This window comes from Erpetoichthys calabaricus, chromosome 2 (genome assembly GCF_900747795.2).
Source record: "Erpetoichthys calabaricus chromosome 2, fErpCal1.3, whole genome shotgun sequence".
Lineage (NCBI taxonomy): Eukaryota > Metazoa > Chordata > Cladistia > Polypteriformes > Polypteridae > Erpetoichthys > Erpetoichthys calabaricus.
Genome location: NC_041395.2, coordinates 4695064 through 4715779, shown reverse-complemented (window position 1 = coordinate 4715779; position 20716 = coordinate 4695064). Strand labels below are relative to the sequence as shown.

At 44.3% G+C, this 20716-nt stretch overlaps 1 protein-coding gene across 4 annotated transcripts in view; it reads left to right on the top strand.

The window, feature by feature from the left end:
* Positions 1-13841, top strand: part of tial1 (TIA1 cytotoxic granule-associated RNA binding protein-like 1) — a 45670-nt gene extending 31829 nt beyond the window's left edge. For 2 of the 4 annotated variants that reach the window (XM_028825620.2, XM_028825619.2), the window contains exons 5-12: positions 482-569; positions 2309-2384; positions 6963-7071; positions 7180-7275; positions 8120-8204; positions 8541-8664; positions 8756-8895; positions 12371-13841. In XM_028825620.2, the coding sequence (XP_028681453.1) occupies positions 482-569; positions 2309-2384; positions 6963-7071; positions 7180-7275; positions 8120-8204; positions 8541-8664; positions 8756-8895; positions 12371-12485 (833 nt within the window). In that variant the 3' untranslated portion in view covers positions 12486-13841. Of the gene's footprint in view, positions 1-481; positions 570-1551; positions 1867-2308; positions 2385-6962; positions 7072-7179; positions 7276-8119; positions 8209-8540; positions 8665-8755; positions 8896-12370 lie in introns of those variants that run through there. The other 2 variants (XM_028825622.2, XM_051923227.1) reach the window with 2 other exon arrangements.
* The last annotated feature ends 6875 nt before the right edge of the window (positions 13842-20716 follow it).

Sequence of the window (20716 nt, the reverse complement as noted above, 5' to 3'; positions counted from 1 at the left end):
GTTGTACCAAAAGCCAGCTTTGATGGCTGACTGAGTACATTGAGGGGGCATTTCAATAGGTGTCCTCAATGTAGCCTATCTGGCTTTGGTGGTATCTGTACCACTTCAAAACACCCTAAGCCCTTTTTTCTATTAAAAGACCCAATAGGGTGATTTAGTATTTATGGGTTAGGGTTTATAATGTCATTCTCTGCAAGACACGAGCATAAAACTGTGGAGCTCCCAGAGTGGCACTTCCAAAACCTTCACTGCTGCATCCACTGCCCCTCTGCTCTGTTAGAGGGTGGGCTGAAACCACTAACCAGCAGTAGTTTGTTCACTTTTTATAATAGAATTAAGGTTTTCTGTAAGTGTGTGACTTTCACTTTTCTGCTTTCAGTGGCCATAAAGAGTATGTAGAGTGTGCCTCTTCCTTTTTTTATTCACAAGTTGTTTGTTTTTGCTTTCCTTTTTTTTTTTTTTTTCCTTTTTCTTTTTTCAGATCACTTTCATGTCTTTGTTGGAGATTTGAGTCCCGAAATTACCACAGAAGATATCAAAGCTGCTTTTGCTCCATTTGGTAAAATCTCGTAAGTGTAAGCTTTAAAATGCAAGTTTTGAATGTCTGAATGCTATAATACTGAATGCTAAGTTTTTAATGATTCTGTGCAATGCTGTTTTTGTACCAACTTGAAGAAAGTAGCAGTTTGACCTGTTTGTTCGCTGCATCCCATACCTTCACCAAACATTTTATACCATGATTTTTATTTCCTTCAGTATTCATGTATTCATTTAAGAATTAACTCAATGTGCCACTCCATTTTTGTCAGCATGCACTACCAATGGTTTAGATTGGTTTTTCTTATTTAACTCTAGGGGTATATTAGAAGTTTCATGGGTTCAAATCTGAAATGGTTCTATTTGCTTTATCAGCATTCATATTTCCATCAATGTACTGTCATTCGGTCCTCACGGAAGTTCAAATGTCTGTGTATGCATTGACTAAAAGGACTTGGTCTGCTCTTGGGGAGGACATACCCATGCACACTCATGCCACTCATTGGGAGGGTTGTTGTTAGTCAAATGTAAACCTCTGAATGATGAAAAATGTCCATGTTGTGAGTGAGTGAGTGACTTACTTTGTGGCAGTGGATGGACTCTTTGGCAATCATGGCAAGTCACAAGGGTTTGTGTGTCTGTCAAATAGTGTGGAAGACGAGCCCTCTGTGTTCTGTTATTACATCCCATGTCTCCATTCTTAGTCCTTTACCTTCCGCTTTTCTCTTTCCTATTGTTCCTTACTTTGTTACTTTTTGTGTGATTTTTGTTTTGTTTTTTTTTTTTTGTTTTTGTTGTTTTGTAAATTATGGTAAGTAGCTTTAAATGTGGAAATGTTAAAGGAAATATTCTAAGATTCTTAGTGTTGAATTTGCTGCTTTCAACATAAAACCTTCAGATTTTCATAGATTTGAGTCACAATTAAAAAAGTAATAGCATTCTGGTTATTTTACAGAATTGCTCATAAGAATGGACAGGATCTTGAAGGCTAACTGCAAGGAACTGTGCACACTGGAAACTCAGTTGTAGATTTTTTTTCTCATTTCTATTTTCTTATTTATATTTATCTCTTAGTGTTTTTATATCTTAACATTTTTTATATTCAGTGCAGTTTCTCATAGTATTCAATTTTTTCCTTTTTTTATAACTTACTAAAATATTTGTGTAAATTTGTTGTTTCGTACTGGTGTGCTTAGTATTGTTGTTAGTTTTATTCTCCTTTCCTAAATTTCTGAAAATGTCAATTTTTCGAAATTTACAGCTGCCCAAACTCCATATTGATGGTAAAGAATTGACCAGGAAAAATAAAGAAATCTGTTAACAGGCGATGTATGCCTTTTAATTCCTATATTTTTTTTCTCTTTTTCTCAATTTTTAATGTATTTCATATTTGTATCGGTAGACAGAGCACCACTAAATGAATTAAATGAATGCATGGTGTAGGAAAGTAAGAATTGAAATTGAAAGCCTTGACAATAATAGTCTGTAGGTCATTAGACGGTAGAATATTAAACCATTCCTTTTGTTAAACATTACCAATAACTGTAATATGACATGGAAGCTTTAAGTGTAGGTTGCATGTTTATATTCAACTTCATTTTGCTAAACCAGTTGACCAAGAAGTAGGCAAATATTCATCTAGTCTTTAGGGCTAATTTTTTAAGACCAGAGTTGTTTCAATACAGTGTGTGTGGTTCCTTTTTTTATATTTCTTCTACTGGTTATTGACATCTTGCCTGATAAACCTGTAATATCTTTTCTGTGTTTTCAGAGATGCACGTGTAGTGAAGGATATGACGACAGGGAAATCTAAGGGCTATGGGTTTGTGTCCTTCTACAACAAACTGGTAAGTTGCTCATTCCCTCCTGTTTAGGACTGGTGGCCAAGAGCAGAGTTGTAATTCCCTGAGCTCAGAAGTTGTTAGCATGAAAGTAAACGAGTAAACGGCGTCTGCCTCTAAGTGTATGCAAGTAGAGTGTGATAGGGTGTGTGTGTTTGCATCCTGAATGGCTATATGTGCCAGTGCAGTCACTTGACTAGTGTCTGTGAGTGTTAGGTCTGTTTGGTTGGTTGTGTGGGTGGGTGTTTGTTCACCAAGCTTGCCATGCTGAAATATTTCCCAGAGTTTGCTAGTAGCACATTCTTAATGTGGATTTATCTGGGTGGTTCATTGATTCTAAAAAACATTCTAAAAAATTAAGTTGCAGCTCTTGTATTTTTAATTTAGCTAATGCTTTTGTCCAAAACATTTTAATAGAAAGACGTAAGCGACTTGAGTTAAATCTGAATAATTTAGTCTGTTTACACCCAAAAACTTTAGGCCTCAATAATAAAGCCTGACTTGCAAGCAAGAAAGCAAACACAAGTTTAAATCTAAAAGCCGTCTCTAGGGTGGGATTATTTTTGTAGTGACCACATGTATATCTATGCATTGTATTTTTTTTTTTTTTTTTTTTTACCTTTGTATCTGTTCCCATTTTTTCAATACAGTGATACTACAGTTAAAGTTGGTGAACCTAAAATTTAAAGGTGTTTTCCCACAATGGCACATTTAAATTTTGAAGACTTCAATAATAACTTGAGTAGTTACATTGGAGTATTGAAGATGACACATTTTTTGGGCTCCTTAAACTATGATACAGTGGTGTGAAAAACTATTTGCCCCCTTCCTGATTTCTTATTCTTTTGCGTGTTTGTCACACACAATGTTTCTGATCATCAAACACATTTAACCATTAGTCAAATATAACACAAGTAAACACAAAATGCAGTTTGTAAATGATGGTTTTTATTATTTAGGGAGAAAAAAAATCCAAACCTACATGGCCCTGTGTGAAAAAGTAATTGCCCCCTTGTTAAAAAATAACCTAACTGTGGTGTATCACACCTGAGTTCAATTTCCGTAGCCAGCCCCAGGCCTGATTACTGCCACACCTGTTTCAATCAAGAAATCACTTAAATAGGAGCTGCCTGACACAGAGAAGTAGACCAAAAGCACCTCAAAAGCTAGACATCATGTCAAGATCCAAAGAAATTCAGGAACAAATGAGAACAGAAGTAATTGAGATCTATCAGTCTGGTAAAGGTTATAAAGCCATTTCTAAAGCTTTGGGACTCCAGCGAACCACAGTGAGAGCCATTATCCACAAATGGCAAAAACATGGAACAGTGGTGAACCTTCCCAGGAGTGGCCGGCCGACCAAAATTACCCCAAGAGCGCAGAGACGACTCATCCGAGAGGTCACAAAAGACCCCAGGACAACGTCTAAAGAACTGCAGGCCTCACTTGCCTCAATTAAGGTCAGTGTTCACGACTCCACCATAAGAAAGAGACTGGGCAAAAACGGCCTGCATGGCAGATTTCCAAGACGCAAACCACTGTTAAGCAAAAAGAACATTAGGGCTCGTCTCAATTTTGCTAAGAAACATCTCAATGATTGCCAAGACTTTTGGGAAAATACCTTGTGGACTGATGAGTCAAAAGTTGAACTTTTTGGAAGGCAAATGTCCCGTTACATCTGGCATAAAAGGAACACAGCATTTCAGAAAAAGAACATACCAACAGTAAAATATGGTGGTGGTAATGTGATGGTCTGGGGTTGTTTTGCTGCTTCAGGACCTGGAAGGCTTGCTGTGATAGATGGAACCATGAATTCTACCGTCTACCAAAAAATCCTGAAGGAGAATGTCCGGCCATCTGTTCAACTCAAGCGGAAGCGATCTTGGGTGCTGCAACAGGACAATGACCCAAAACACACCAGCAAATCCACCTCTGAATGGCTGAAGAAAAACAAAATGAAGACTTTGGAGTGGCCTAGTCAAAGTCCTGACCTGAATCCAACTGAGATGCTATGGCATGACCTTAAAAAGGCGGTTCATGCTAGAAAACCCTCAAATAAAGCTGAATTACAACAATTTTGCAAAGATGAGTGGGCCAAAATTCCTCCAGAGCGCTGTAAAAGACTCATTGCAAGTTATCGCAAACGCTTGATTGCAGTTATTGCTGCTAAAGATGGCCCAACCAGTTATTAGGTTCAGGGGGCAATTACTTTTTCACACAGGGCCATGTAGGTTTGGATTTTTTTTTCTCCCTAAATAATAAAAACCACCATTTACAAACTGCATTTTGTGTTTACTTGTGTTATATTTGACTAATGGTTAAATGTGTTTGATGATCAGAAACATTTTGTGTGACAAACATGCAAAAGAATAAGAAATCAGGAAGGGGGCAAATAGTTTTTCACACCACTGTATGTCAGTTTTGCACAGCAGTAAGTGTGTTGGGCCCTTAATTTGGTCACCAAGTTGCGTTGTACCTTAAGGTAAATCTGTGAGTGTTATTGAGCAAGATAATATCCCATTTATTATATGAAATGGGCCCAAGGCAGGAAACACTTGGAGTATGGAGTCCCTCTAACTTGCATGTTAGCTTGGCAAGCGCCGTCACAAAAGTGTAGTCGGAGACATCTTACCATGGTAGTAGATGCCAGAAAGTAGCTTTGTATCTTTATTAAAAATGACAGCGCGTGTCTTGGATAAACATTATTCAAGTATCAACAATGTGAAGCCAAATTGAACACCCCATGGTTTCAATCTGTCCATCTGAAACAAAGAGGAAACCTGTAGGGTGTCAGAATACTGGGTTTTGTGGATGCTTGTAAAGGACAATGACTCTCTGAGCTGTGCAAATTTATGTAGAGCAAAGGCCGTGTTTTCAGCAGGTTGATTGATAGCTTGGCGGAGTGAAACCGCTGCTTCCCTGGATCATCTGGAGCCTGTTGAGTATGGGCATATAATTTGGATGTGCTAGGGCTCTCCACACAGTAGGTTTAAAAGGCACAGCCCATAAAGTGAAGACCAAGAAAGATCCCGAACATACTGGAGCAATTATATTGTCTTCCTGGGAGAATTTAGGTATTTTATCCTGAACTTCTAGAGGGACATTTTGCTGGGGGAAGGAAGGCCTGGTCTGCCAAGCTCAGCATGTTATTTCCACAGCTCTCCCCAGGAAAAGTGGAAAGAAGATGATGATGATGACTGTTGAATGCGGTAAGCTGATAGACTGGCATATTCTAAGCAACATGCCCAAAATGTAGACTGCTGTACATCTACAATATTTAATACCTCACCTGCCTGGTAGTGATGACAGGTAATTGCAGAAAAGAAACGCCCCTCATGATATTGGCCAGTGGTGAATGGATGCAGTCTGTATGCATCAATTGGGTCATTTTTGGTGCCGTCTGCACCACTGCATTTTGAAGATGGTCTGCATAAAATTGCCATTTTTCACTCCTCTGTGGTCCCGTTTTTAACTGACAGGTCCACTGAAAGCATATTTTTGTCAGCAAAATCAGTTTTACATTGGGCAGCCATAACACGCAGCTTACAATGTCAGTGTGAGTGCCGAGTGCCCTCTGCGGGTGCCACCAGCATTAGTGTGGGGTGTCTGGAGTTAATGACAAAGCCTGAGTGCAGAGAGCTAGCAGGGTTTTATACAACCGACCAAGATAGTACCTCCAGTATTTAATCTGTGAACCCACCCCAAGGTGAAATGGGGTGGGGGGGCACATTGTTAGTAAGGGGAATTGAACTGCTGACTACTTGGTAAAACACATGGGGGCAGGGGGGGTTAGCATGTTTCTATGGTTTCTTTTGTCTGTTGGTCTGTACATGAGAATTAGTAATGATGCTACAGTGGACAGGTCTGCATGACTTGTAATTTGAATGCATTTTCTGCTCATATCTTTTGAGGAGGAATCACTGGGTAGGGTGCCAGCCCATCATAGAGTGAAAACACACACACACACACCCAGGAGCCAATTCAGCGTCTCCATTCCACCAAACTGGCATGTCTTTAGACTGTGTGTGAATCAAACCAGAACACTAGAAAGAATCTATGGGTTTAGAAAGTTAATCACTGGTCCTGGTTCAGATAGACACATTAATACTGGCCCAGTTCAAATTATCACCCCTATGTGGCCATAACTTCATAAAGCATGCGATAGAATCCAGTACAGTCCAAAGTGGAGTAAAATGTGCTGCCAGGTCGGAACTGCTATCTGGAAGCTCGGATGACTTGGAGGGACTGGACGCACAGTGTTTTATTATATAATACAGCTATTTAAGGTTTTATTTAAACCCAGATCTAACATGCTTAAGTTGCAGTTTTCTTACCCAAATCAGCAGCTCTTGCAAAGGTACACTAAAGTCATGAGACCTCCGTCTAAGGCCAGTGGAACATTACTTAAACTCGAAGGGACATCATGCCACATGTAGCAAAACATTGTGTGTGTGTGTGTATACTTATTGATATGGACAGCAGTGCCTAAACTTTTTATAGAGGATCTCGGCAGAAATGTCTGTTTTGCTGGTCAGGTGCTGCTCTTTAAAAGTTTTTAATTATCACTTTTGTGTCCTTTTCCAGGATGCAGAAAATGCCATTGTGCATATGGGTGGTCAGTGGTTAGGAGGTCGGCAAATTCGTACAAATTGGGCAACTCGCAAGCCTCCTGCACCAAAGAGTGTACAGGAAAGTAAGTGTCCTCGAGTACCCAGCTTCTTACTGCAGGCTTGTACTGATCACGGCAGCTAATCTTTTTTTTTTTTTTTTTTTTTTTTTTTTTTTTTTTTTTTTTGTATAGATAATTCTAAGCAGTTGAGGTTTGAAGATGTTGTTAATCAGTCAAGTCCTCAAAATTGCACGGTCTACTGTGGTGGCATCCAGTCTGGTCTAACTGGTAGGTGTAACTTTTTTGCTTGGTATATCAGATTAAAGAAGTCTGTACAGATGTCATTCAAATAGGTAACCTTACGGTTGTTTGCTTTGACACCTTTTGTTAGGACAATTTTTACTTAGACTGGTTACAGTGCTATTGTCTACATAGATTTTATTCTGGTGCTTTTGATCCTTCTCTGCATTTGTATCATCGGAGGTGAGCGGAGTGTGGTCCTGCTGCACTGTATTTCTGGATTTTTTTAAGTTTGGTTACCCATTTCATTAACTGAACAATTTTTGGTTTTGATTCAAAAGCAGTAACAGATGCCAATGCACTTGGTCTAGCTGACGACCTTCAGGTAATAGTGTTTAAACATGTTGACAGTCCCACACACTGCTCGCTTTGCGCCCCTAGGCTTCAACTTTCAGTAATGTTGAGCCATCCTAAAGCTATACCATTGGTCAGTGCACATGTTTTGAAATGAAATTGGACATAAGCATGGGGGACTGGGTCGCGCTAATCTTGATATTTGTGATTTCTTTTGCCCAGTCTCTGTCAGAAGGAAACCTGCACAATAAAAATAAGTGACACCTTTTGAGGCCTGAGCTCTCCCACTTTGTTACATTTTCTAAATGTTTAAGGTCTTGTTTAAGGTGAACCATCAACAAAGTTCTGAATAAGGGAGCACTGGGCTTTTTTTGTAATGGTACTATTTGTTGGCTCATGCACCCTCCTAAACTCTTGGTTATCGCTCTTTCTGTATTTTGTGTGCTGTGCTGCCATCCTATGGTTTGTTCAGTTCTTATAATTGTCACGATCTGGCACACATGTTGTTGATGGTTTTTTCCTTTGTCTACAACTTTAGAACAGCTTATGAGACAGACTTTCTCACCCTTTGGACAAATCATGGAGATAAGAGTTTTCCCTGAAAAAGGCTATTCATTTATCAGGTGAGCTATGGAAATTTTTCGTACGGGTGGGTGACTGTGCTTTATATGTGGGCCCTAGAGCATGTGTGTTTGTCGCCTGGTGTAGTGGTCTTCAAAAAGCCCAAGTGTGTCTTTCTAGTTTACGTCATCCCATCTTAAAGAGCTCTGCCTAATAAACTTGTGGCAGAACAAGTTCATTTGTTTTGTTCGTGGAGATCACTTTCTATTACATTTTGAGTTGTACTGAAAGACCTTTTGGGCTTGTGGCACCTCTGCCTGTGTGTGTGTATAGAGGACTGAGCACTCTGAGCGGATCACGCAGTGTTTCAGTCAGTTTTTTTTTTCTTCTCCTTGCAGGTTTTCCTCTCATGAGAGTGCAGCACATGCTATCGTTTCAGTGAATGGAACAGCCATCGAAGGCCATATGGTGAAGTGCTACTGGGGAAAGGAGTCTCCAGACATGGCAAAAAATTTTCAGCAGGTATGCGACTGCACTGGTGTAGCGTCTTTGGTTTACATTTTTTGTATGAGGTGTACATACTGTGTGTCTGAAATTGCTGCTCTCTTTGTAGATGGAATATGGCCAGTGGGGACAATGGAATCAAATGTATGGGAACCCACAGCAGTATGGACAGTATATGGCCAATGGCTGGCAGGTGCCTTCTTATGGAATGTATGGGCAAGCATGGAATCAGCAAGGATTTGGAGTCGAGTAAGTTATGTTTTAGTGAGTTTGCTTAATTATGCGGTTAACAATACTGTGGTGTTCCTTTGTCTCCAACAGATCTCCCATTTTAAAATTGCAAAGTAGGTTTTCATGTACCAGTTGTTCATTGAAGTAAGGCCCTGTAAGATATGGTACATTGTGTGTGGGTGAGGATTAGACCAGAACTTGCCAGTAAAGCCACACAAGTATGTCTTAAACATTTTGACAGTCCTCCTTGGACAAGTTGATGACGTTAGGTTTTTTTGAAGCTGTAACTACTCGACATCCCGAGCAAAATACTGCTTGAAAGTTTCTGGTGGAGCATTCGCTTGACCCGCCCAGGTATACCCTGCAGAGCACATGGTTTGTTGGATGTATGCAGTGGCTTGGTGGTTTTCCTGGAGTCGGCAAGCCCAGGGCCTAATGAATTAAACATTTATTTCCTGGCAGCTGCTCCATACATTTGGAGGACAAGTAGAGAAGTTCAAGTGATTTGCATGAAGGGCATAGAGCAGAGGTGTCCAGCTCTGGTCTTAGTGGGCCGCTGTGGTTGCAGGTTTAATTCTCACCCTTTTCCTAATCAGTTTTCACTGCTAATTACCTCCTTTTCCCTTCATTTTAATAGCCCTGTTTTTAAACGATTTGGCCCTCTGAATTGTTTCATTAAATGGCAGCCAAACAGAAATGAGATGTGAAACGAGCTGACCGCGAGCCAGCCAAACTGGAACGTCAAACTCCAGGCAATTTCACTCTAACCACTTAATGAGAAGCCAATTCTTGCTGTGCATTAAAATGGTTATTGAATATCGTGACTTGTTGCTGATGATTTTTCTCCCACCGTCAAGATGTTTTGGTGACCTGAGCAGGCCCACATGACCGAGACCTTCACATCTCTTTATTTTCAGGTTAGCTGGTCATGTGGCAGTTTGTGGTCATTTTTTTCTTTTTCCTTAATGAGCAGCCAAACTGCGGGGGTTTGAGTCGCATCAATTAAAACGAAGGCAAAACAAGTTAATCCGCAGCAAAAACTGCTCACTAATTAAGAAGATGGTTGGAATGAAAACCTGCAGCCCACTAGGACCGGAGAAGGACACCCCTGACAGTCCTAGCAAAAAGGGGGGGGTGTTATTAGAGTTGAGAAACTGACAGAAAAGTGGTGCATCGGAGATGCTGATCTAGGGGTATATTGATGTGTTTGTAAAGGTGGTGTGTGTGTGTGTGTGTGTGTGTGTGTGTGTGTGTGTGTGTGTGTGTGATGTATTTAGCACAGTGGCTCTCACACTCGGGCCTGATAACCGCTGTGGCTACAGGGAAGTTCTGTTTTTAATTGGCCTCCTAGCCTAATTAAGCAAGCTGCTGTTTCCCAGTTTCTGTGTTTCGGGGTCGACGTAGAAACAATTAAACTAAGATGGCTAAATCTGTATTAGAACATACCAGACATATGGGTATAGTTTAGTGTGGGTTTAAGGTTTAGAATTCTGTTTTTGCAGGTGTTCTAATTATTTAATCCATTTCTTTCCTATTGAGCGTGCCTTTCAGTATTCAGTGTTTCGCCTGGGCGGTTTTCCTGTCTATGTGGACAGTATTGAATGTTGATACCCACATGTGAATCGCTGTCTCTGTTCTGTAGACAACTAGGAAAAAAATATCATCTGAAGCAGAGAAGCGAGTGCCAAGCATCTTGGATTAAAATTTTATTTCCAGTTTACTTTTGTTGTCCCAAGCATGCATCAGAGACATGGTGTGTGTGTGTGTGTGTGTGTGTGTGAGTGATTTATTTGGTTTGTGTTGAGGCTGTTTGTTCCAAAGGGACCCTGGTATCCATTGGCTCAAAAAAGCACAAGAGTGGGCTGCTTGTTTCTTAACCATTAAACCACCAGAACCACCTCTAGTCGGTTCCCAGTGCAATTTGCCAACACACCGGAGCTGATCAGTCCGTGCCGTACATTTGTTGAGCAGCCAGCTCATGACCACTGGTGCCCACTGCAGACTGGCTGTCCCTGGGATTGAGCCGCTGCACCAGACTAGCCTACCAGCGTTGGCCTCGGTGTTTGTGTGCAGTCAGTTCAAGTGCAGTTGGCTCGCTGATTTACTGAATTTCATCCATGGCATCCTTTGTACATATTCTAGTTTTTTACAGTTCATTGGCAGTGTGTAAAGTGATCAGTGGTGCAGTAACTGTGATGCTCTTTGCATGGGGAAAAAAAGTGTTCCATTAATTTCACTTTTTCTTGGTGAATTGTGACGTTTACATAAAGTATTTGGTGTCCAGGGGTGCATTAGCCCCAAAGTATGTGACGGTTTTAAGTTTATAATACAGGGTAGGATTCAAAAGTAATGAGCCTTTGTTCAAAAAGACAAATTTATTGAGCAAATCGGTACAACTAATTAATAGTCTTCAAAATAGGCACCTCCTGCATCAATACGCTTTTGTAGGCGGCTTTTCCATGACTCGAAGGTGTCCACGTAGGCCTGTTCTGGGATGGCTGAAAGGGCTGCCTTGACATTTGCTTGGATGTCCTCGATCGAGTCGAAGCGTTTTCCTTTCAGCGCTGATTTTAAGCACGGAAACGAAGTCAGAAGGCGACATGTCCGGACCGTAGGGAGGCTGGGGGACCACCGGAACGTTCATCCGGGCCAGATAGGCGCTCACGATGAAGGTGGTGTGGCTGGGTGCGTTTATCGTGGTGAAGCTTCCAGCTGTCCTTGATGTCCCTTCGCTTGTGCGCGACGCTTCTTTTCAATGAGCATGGTCTTCATCTTCAACGCGTACCGTTGCTCTAACGAACTTTCCATTCCGCCGTGTAACGCACTACCGCACAGGGGTTCCCGTCAAGGCCGATCCTACCGCTCGTAGCTCCGTTGCATTGTGAAGCCAACACCCGCCGTCGCTGGCAAGTGGGGCGCGTGGCGAGGTACGTTCGCGTCAGAACAAAATGAGGCTCATTACTTTTGAATCCTACCCTGTATGTGCATCACTTTAGAACAGTTTCATGTGGCAAACTAATATATGCCGTGGTTATGAAGAAATAACTTTGACTTGAAAAATACCAAATGTCTTCTTTTTAAGGGAGCAAATTAAGAAAGCAACAAGAGAAGGTGAAGCATTTAAAGTGATGTGTCTGAATGCCTTAAATATCCAGATGTCACTGCTGTGTGGTTTTTCTGAATATAGAATGGTAAAAGAGAGAGAAAATCAGAGGGACAGGTTGGCATATTGCAGAGGGCAAACCCCCCGATTTTGGATTGTATTTGATGTGTAACCCCATATAGTTAACAGACGATGGCACAGCAGAGGCTCCTGTCCTGGTTTGTGTCCAGCCATCATCAGAAGGCCTTGATCTAAAGTCCCTTAAACTGCCAGTCTGTAGTTAAGCTACTTGGGCACATTTTACCAAAAAGTGAAGAGGTGGCATGATGTGCGGGGGCCCGAGTTTGTCCTCCGTGACTGACCATGTGTGTGTGTTTGACTTTTCTGCAGGCAGTCTCAGTCACCTGCCTGGATGGGAGGCTTTGGAGCTCAGCCACCACAAGGACAGGGGGCACCAGTGATACCAAACCAAGCTGGATTTGGGATTGGCTATCAGACGCAGTGAGAGAGAGAGAGAGAGCGAGCAAGAAAGAGGACTCACAATTTACCTGCTCCCACCAAGGAAGGAGACCGGCATGTCTACACCTGGAAAGGAGTTGATTATTTATTTACGAGATTTGAACCTGTAGCACAGCTTCGCTTTTGGTGGAGGATCTACAATTTATTTTTTTCCCCCCCTATTTTTTTTTTCCTGGGTTGGGGTGGGTGGGTTTATTCTAAAGGTGGTTTTCATGTCTGAGAGAAAATAAAATCGACAGAACTTTTTGAAACTCCTGTCTCTGAATTTCTACACTTTGAAGCAGTAAGCAAAAAAAAAAAAAAAAAAGTAAACGGACAAAATTATCAACGAGTGGGCAGTCGTGGCAGCAGGGCACCGAAAAGACCCCTCTCTGTGGTGGCTGAATGGCTAACTCAAGGTAGGAACTTGTCACACCCTTGGACCGGTGACTGCAGCGGAGGTGGAATTCAGACCTTGTTGGTTTTTTTTTTGGTTTTTTTTGGTCTTGTTTTCCATCCCTTCTCCCAAGATTTCATTTTTTTTTTTCCCCAAAATTACAGATGTTTATGGATTTACTGACAATTTATTTTTTTTTTTTTTTTTTTTTTTTTTTTTTGTTGGAAATGTTGTCCTGAATTCCAAGCCTGTCTAATTTGGATTGAATTAAGTTGAGCCAATCTGAACAGTTTTAATGCAGCAGTTACCCTCACTCCACTGACTCGTCTCTACCGGTGTCATCCTCCTGATGAAGCTCTGGCGTCCTCCTTGCACATACATGTCACTGTGGGTGGCACTGGAGAGGCTTTGAAGGCCCTTGTGTAAATACATTTTGATAGTTTAGTAGGGCAGCGGTTTTAAAGCATGCTTTTCCATTGCAGCTGATGCCGAATGTGCAGTGTGTGACTGAATGATGGCCTGTGTGAAGAAGTCGAGAGGGAGGGAGAGGAAGCCTTCACTTGACTAACCCCCCCCCCCCCTTGTTGCCATTGCTGGATGAAAAGCAAACGGGTGTCTGGGACTCCAGTCGTCGAGTTTGTCCAATGTGCTCGGGTTTGGTTTTATTTTGCTTTTTTTTTTTTCCTGCCTCCCCCCACCCAGAAAACTTGTACATTTGAACTTTTGTGCCATTTTGTTAGTGCGGGTGGGATAAGCTGCAAACTGGCATGGGTGGGGGGAGTGAGGGGCGGTGGGGTGATTTGCATGTAAAGATGGAAAAGTGACCCACAAATGTACAAAAAGCAGTGGTGTTTGAGAATGGAGTGTCTGAGTAAACCTAGCAGCTGTCTGAATGACTCCGTTTAGTTACTGTCTGAATTTCGTTACTGCAGTTTAAAGTCTAAATAAATGATACTTTGAGCCAAAGACGTTTTTGTTTTGTTACAAAGACCACAATTTTGAGAGATGCAATCGAGACCCCCACGTCGTGTTGGGGAAGAAGGGTGGGGTGCCGCATGTTGGAGTCAAAGAAAAGGGAAGGACAAAGGCAGCTGTGGGGTCCCAGACCTCCTGACCCAGAAATCAGTGAGGCCGTGAAATTAATTGGAGATTCTCAAAGCAATTATTGTAGCTAATAATACGCCCTGAAAGTCGAGCAAATCCCCGCGGCCTGTTCTCACTCCAGCACTGCCGCTCCACTTTTGTGTCTCACAGAGCCCAGTTCTGTGGGGAGCGTCCCAAGTACGAAGAGCTTCTGGATTCAAAGTCAGAGCCATCCGTGGATGCGGTGAAGACCACGTGAGCGAATGGGCCTGAAGCTGGAAGGCCCCAAATCCTGGTAGCTGGCACAGTGGCCAGCCAAACAGGACTTCGTTTTAAAACATTTAGAGCACATCTACAAGAACATTGAGGGCAGATGCAGAAAAGGTCTCAATTAGCTGAATAGTAATGGCCCTGAGGTGCAGTCCTGCCCAGAAGTAAATGTCAAGTTATATAATATAGCGCCAAGTAATAGGAGGTGATGCTGAAGCTTTGACATGCTGGTGAGGCCTCATCTGGAGTCCTGGGTGCAGTTTGGGTCTCCATAAAGACATAGCAGCACTAGAGAAGGTCCAGAGAAGAGCGACTGGGCTGATTAAAGGGCTACAGGGGATGAGTGATGAAGGAAGGTTAAAAGAGCAGAGCCTTTAGGAGTTGAAGAGGAGATCTGACTGAAGGGTTTAAAATGATGAAGTGAATTAGTGCAGTGGATCGAGACGCTGACTTTAAAATGAGTTCATCAAACTTGTGAAGGGGAAATTTCAGTTTTTCTTCACACACAGAATCCCAAACACCAAGTGGAATAAGGGAGCTGGTAGTGGACAGGAGGGCTTTAGGGACCTTCACAGTGAGACTTGGTGACACTTATGAGTGGCCTCATCCAGCGTTTTCCTAATATTCTGATGAGAATATGAAAGTCCAACAGCTGGTCAAGCTTGATGATGAGACCAAACTTGGTGGAAGGGCAGATGCTGTAGAATCCTGAATTGTTGCTGAGGGTCTTCCCATTGAGTTCCTTTTTGTACAGCGCTCTTCACGGATTGCAGGCTCACATTGCGTAAAGTAAAACTGAATGTTTTCCAATGACTAATTCCATAATGCATGTGCGGAAAGACAATAGATTTGTTGAAACTGGTAGAACAACAGAATCGTTCCAAACGTAAAAGTGGACTCGAATCGGATCTGTCCATTAACCTCTTTGTTGAGCCATCAAGACCTGAAAATGGAGGCAGGCCTCTAGGAGGCGCCACACTCCTCTGCTGTCCGTCTAGCAGACACAGCCGCACATGCCTGTTCTGTAAGGTCCTGAAGACCTCGGCCAACTGGTTGTCCGCAGTCACATCTGCACTGGGCCATCCCAGTACCTCAGATGCCTTTTTATGGACAGGGTAACCACTTGGCAGCAAGGCACCAAGAAGAAGAAACGCAATTGAGGAGGGTTAGTAACAGTTGGTAATTATTTTCTTACTTGTTTGACAGGTGACATGGCTACTAAGAAATTGACTTCTGTCGCCCTTTGTGCACATTCAGCTGCTTTCCTCCGTATATTCACACGTGCGCCACGTCTTTCGAGCGAGTTCTCGTAAAGCCTACTTCTCAGACTCTTGTCGGGATTTATTTTTGAGGTGGCTTTCCTAATCCATCTTTGAAGGGGACTCTCTCTGCATTCCTCCTTGTGCATCTGCCTTTCCTCTTTCGTCGCGTCTCCAAAGTCATCCTGACCACACGGGTTGCTCAGAGGGGACTGGACACGCTGACTTTAATGTTTTATTATATAGTGGATACTCGTACACACTGGTGGGCTGGCGCCCTGCCCAGGGTTTGTTTCCTGCCTTGTGCCCTGTGCTGGCTGGGATTGGCTCCAGCAGACCCCCATGACCCTGTAGTTAGGATATAGCGGGTTGGATAATGGATGGATGGATACTCGTACACAAGTGGCTCACAAACAGAAACCCGGCCTGCACAGCCAATGAGCAGCTCTAGGCAGGGTGTGCCGGACTTAAGTAGCGAGTCTCTAGCCTGGACTTGGACGGCATGCAGATTTGTGGATGAGGAGATTTAATGTCAGTAAATGTAAAGAATTACAAGTGGGAAGTGCAAATGTGAGGTTTGAATACACAATGGGCGGTCTGAAGATCGAAAGCCCACCTTATGAGGAGGGTTAGGAGTCGTTGTGGACTGGCAGACGTGTTCAGAAGCCATTAAGAAGAAGTTTGGTGTTTTTCTCGTCAAAGTTACAAACCCGCTCAACATGCATCGTCTGTTCTGAGAGTAAGTGTCTCCTGTGCTGCCGCTTCACATTTGAGGCTTTGTGGTGCAGAGTAAGAGCTTAAAAACGTGTCAAATACATCCAGGTCTGTTGCTGAGTATCGATGTGCGTCTTGTGATCATACACCTGTCTCTTGGGAGGGAGACGTGATCTTCTCAGAAGACACTATGATGTCACGTGAGACAGAAGGAGAGCAGCTGTACGGGCTTTTAAATGATCGACGGGCGGGGGGTTAACTCATTCACCACAGCTTTATTTCTGGCAAATATCAAGAAATAAAAATGAATGACATGAAAATAACAATCTCTCTTTAAATGGTTTATCCCGATAACCAAACCCGGAGGCTGCCGAGTATTATTAAATAGTTTATACACGAAGTACGACGACTACGCTATAACTTGATATTATTAGAGTCCTGGAGATCAGGTGGGTCACCAAGTGCTGTTGTCGACTGAAGTCACGGCAGTCACCCCGCCCGTCCGCCACTCGCTCTGATGATCACACTTAAATGACGAAGGCTGACCACGCCCCCCCCCCCCAATCTAACGATCAAGGTGGAGGGGCTGGTCATGAATACATTAACTTGTAGAAAGTGGGTGGCGATGCCTGATAAGTTGAGAAACACCGCCGTGCCCTCCGGTCCTCACGTATTTGGACAGTGGCGCCATCTTCATACGTTTGGCTCTATTTGCCACCACAATGGAACCGAAATGAAGAAGTGAGTGAAGTGTTGACTTGCAGTTTTCATTCAAAGGGTTTAATCGTGTGAAACATCGAGGAGTGACCGCCATTTCCAGGGCTCAGACGTATGTGGACAAACTTAAGATAATCATAAACGTTAACGGCCATGTTCGATACTTGGTTGAACGTCCTTTCCATTCATGGGCTCTGTTTTAACTAGAAAAGACCCTTTTTATGGATCAGTGGTATTGCTGTCCTCCGTAGGGTCTGTGATCACCTGCTCACCTCCCAGTGACCGGACCAGTCTGGTTTTACATCTAAGAAGTCGACCATCGACCGCTTCCTGGCACTGAGGGTCCTCATGGAGTGCAAACGCGAATATCGGCAGAGTTTCTTTGCAGAGTTTGTCGATTTTCGTAAAGGAGTTGATCGAGTTGCCCTGTGGGACATCCTGAGGATTTGCGGGATCCCCTCCAGGTTGCTGGATATCATGGCCGGCCTGTCCACTGGTACTGGGAGTGCTGTACAGAGTGGAGGAGGTAGACCCTCTGCGTTTTTCCCAGTTGATTCTGGGGGTCCATCAGCAGTCTCCTCTGCTCCTACTCTGTTCAGTGCTGGGCAAGGTTATGTGGTCCAGCGGCTGGGGGGCATCTGTTGGTGAAGAAAGGTTCACAGATCTTGACTTTGCTGATGATGTTGTGACCTTTGTGCAGTCGATGGAGGCTCTGATCGGGGGTCTCCAGAGACTGAGCAAGGGGTCTGAGTGTCAAGGCCTGGCTGTTGGTTTTTATCAGGACCCTCACAAGCCCAGACGCTCAGACCCCTCGCTCAGTCTCTCGAAAGCCCCCATCACAGCCTCAATCAACTCCACAAAGGTCACAACATCGTCAGCAAAGTCAAGAGCAGTGAACCTTGGGGGCTCTCGAGAGACTGAGCCAGGGTCTGAGTGTCTGGGCTTGTGAGGGTCCTGATAAAAAGCAACAGCCAGGCCTTTAATGATCTCCTGGGCACGGCCATCAGCAGTGTGTGTGTCTGTGGAGAGAGTGTCGACCGCGTCATCGAGAGGTTTACTGACCTCAGCAGTGACATTCATGTGACTCTGGTGACTTCCTATGAAGCTAGTAGATGTGGAGGGGTCATGAGGTCATAAAGGGGTGTGTGGCGCTCCTGATATCAGCAAAAGGACGAAGGTCCAAGTCTTTAGAGTCTTCCTGTTTGTGTCCAGTGAACTGAGATGAAGACTGGACCCTTGTGTCTCTTCAGAGGGTCCTTGGGTCCCGCTGGTTTGACTTTGTGTTGCTCACGGAGTCCTGAATGAGTCACATGACCTGCATTGTCAAGAAGAATCCGTTCCAGCACTATGGCCATGTGGCGCCATTACCTGAGGGTGATCCGAGTGGCTGGAGCAGGCCAAGGGGACACCCACGTAACACCTGGCTGTGGCAGAGAGAGGGTGGGACTGGACCGCGTGTCTGCCAGCCAGGACCCCAAGCTGTTTGGTTGTGTGGTGGGCACGCTGTACCAGTGCCTGCTCCCCAACCTGACCTGAGCCGAGTGCTACTCAAGGTCAGTCCTGGAATGATCCTAGGAGTCTGCAGGCTGCCATTTCTAATCAAGTTCACATTTGGGGTGTCATTCTTACTTTGAATTGCTCTCGTAGTTTACTGAGCCGTCCTTTTTAAAATGTTACTCTAAGAAATGCAGAAATATTTGTATTTTGACAAACATTTAAATTAAGGATTGGCAGCTTGGTGTGCAGCCCTGGTCGTTGGCCTCCTCAACAGAACTGTCCCACCCGTCCAGTCCACGTCCACACTACTGAGTTTTTGCTTATAAACACAAATATTCGTCTCTATTTTTGCTTCCCCCCCCCCCACTACCCCAGTGCTGTTAATCCTCAGAAATGGGAGACTTTCGAAAACGCACTCGAGCGTCGGTGTTGCAGTGATCGGTTAGTGCTTGTTACACTGATTGGACTCGTCTCATTCCGACGTCCTCCCATAAGGGGGGGGCGCCTCACGTCCTTCTGATCATTTTTGCAGAAGACACCTGTTGGTTCACTCTTTGTCATAAGGGTGTCATCTGGCCCAAGTGAGGGGTCTAGAGGGACAAGAATGGGGGGGGGGCACCTTTTAAAGCACAACATCTTAGATAACTACACATTGGAAGTGCCATACGGGATGGACGGGCATCCCAACCAGGAGAGGGGAAGGTTTATGGCCCAGATGGGAGACCCCAGGTGGATGGATGGGCATCCTGGTCCAGAGAGAGGAAGGTTCCTTGCCTGGATGGGTAGATGGACAGGTGTATGTGTTCACAATACCTGTCCTGGCCAGGATAAAAGAGAAGGACAGGGAAGGGCTGTTTCTAAGGGCTGTCTATTCCCCCAGGACACTAGATGGCAGCAGTCCTGGATAGTAATGTCCATTTGGATACCAGCAGGGAATTTCTGGAATTGTAGTCCTGCTTGTGTCCATGGGTGCCACACTGAGTTACACTCCTGACTAGTTGGGACTTCCAAACGATCTGGAAGTGCTTCCAACGGGTGGAGCCCTGGCACCAGATGGTACTCCTGGGTCCTCAATAAAAGGGACTGCACTGCCTTGTCCAGGCGAGTTAAGGCTGAGGAACGCTGGTCTTGGACGAGTAGCAGTGTGGTGGAGAGAGAGGAAGAGTGAAAGGAGGAGAGACGACCTGTTTATTTTTTTTGGACAAGGTATTCTTGTAATAAAAACTCCTTTCATTTGAACCCGGGACTGTTTTGTGTGGTTGTGATTGGGGTTTGAGGCTCAGTGGCACCATCTAGCCTTCACAATACCAACACCAGTAACATTTTTTACATCTCAATATATATATATATATATATATACTGTACATATATATTTTTTTTAATATCCATCCATCCATCCTCTTCCGCTTATCCGAGGTCGGGTCGCGGGGGCAGCAGCTTGAGCAGAGATGCCCAGACTTCCCTTTCCCCGGCCACTTCTTCTAGCTCTTCCGGGAGAATCCCAAGGCGTTCCCAGGCCAGCTGAGAGACATAGTCCCTCCAGTGTGTCCTGGGTCTTCCCCGGGGCCTCCTCCCAGTTAGACGTGCCCGGAACACCTCACCAGGGAGGCGTCCAGGAGGCATCCTGATCAGATGCCCGAGCCACCTCATCTGACTGCTCTCGATGTGGAGGAGCAGCGGCTCTACTCTGAGCTTCTCACCCTATCTTTAAGGGAAAGCCCAGACACCCTGCGGAGGAAACTCATTTCAGCCGCTTGTATTCGCGATCTCGTTCTTTCGGTCACTACCCATAGCTCATGACCATAGGTGAGGGTAGGAACATAGATCAACTGGTAAATTGAGAGCTTTGCTTGCGGCTCAGCTCCTTTTTCACCACGACAGACCGATGCAGAGCCCTCATCAGTGCAGATGCCGCACTGATCCGCCTGTCGATCTCACGCTCCATTCTTCCCTCACTCGTGAACAAGACCCCAAGATACTTGAACTCCTCCACTTGGGGCAGGATCTCGCTACCAACCCTGAGAGGGCACTCCACTCTTTTATGGCTGAGGACCATGGTCTCGGATTTGGAGGTGCTGATTCCCATCCCAGCCGCTTCACACTCAGCTGCGAACCGATCCAGAGAGAGCTGAAGATCACGGCCTGATGAAGCAAACAGGACAACATCATCTGCAAAAAGCAGTGACCCAATCCTGAGTCCACCAAACCAGACCCCCTCAATGCCCTGGCTGTGCCTAGAAATTCTGTCCATAAAAGTTATGAACAGAATCGGTGACAAAGGGCAGCCCTGGCGGAGTCCAA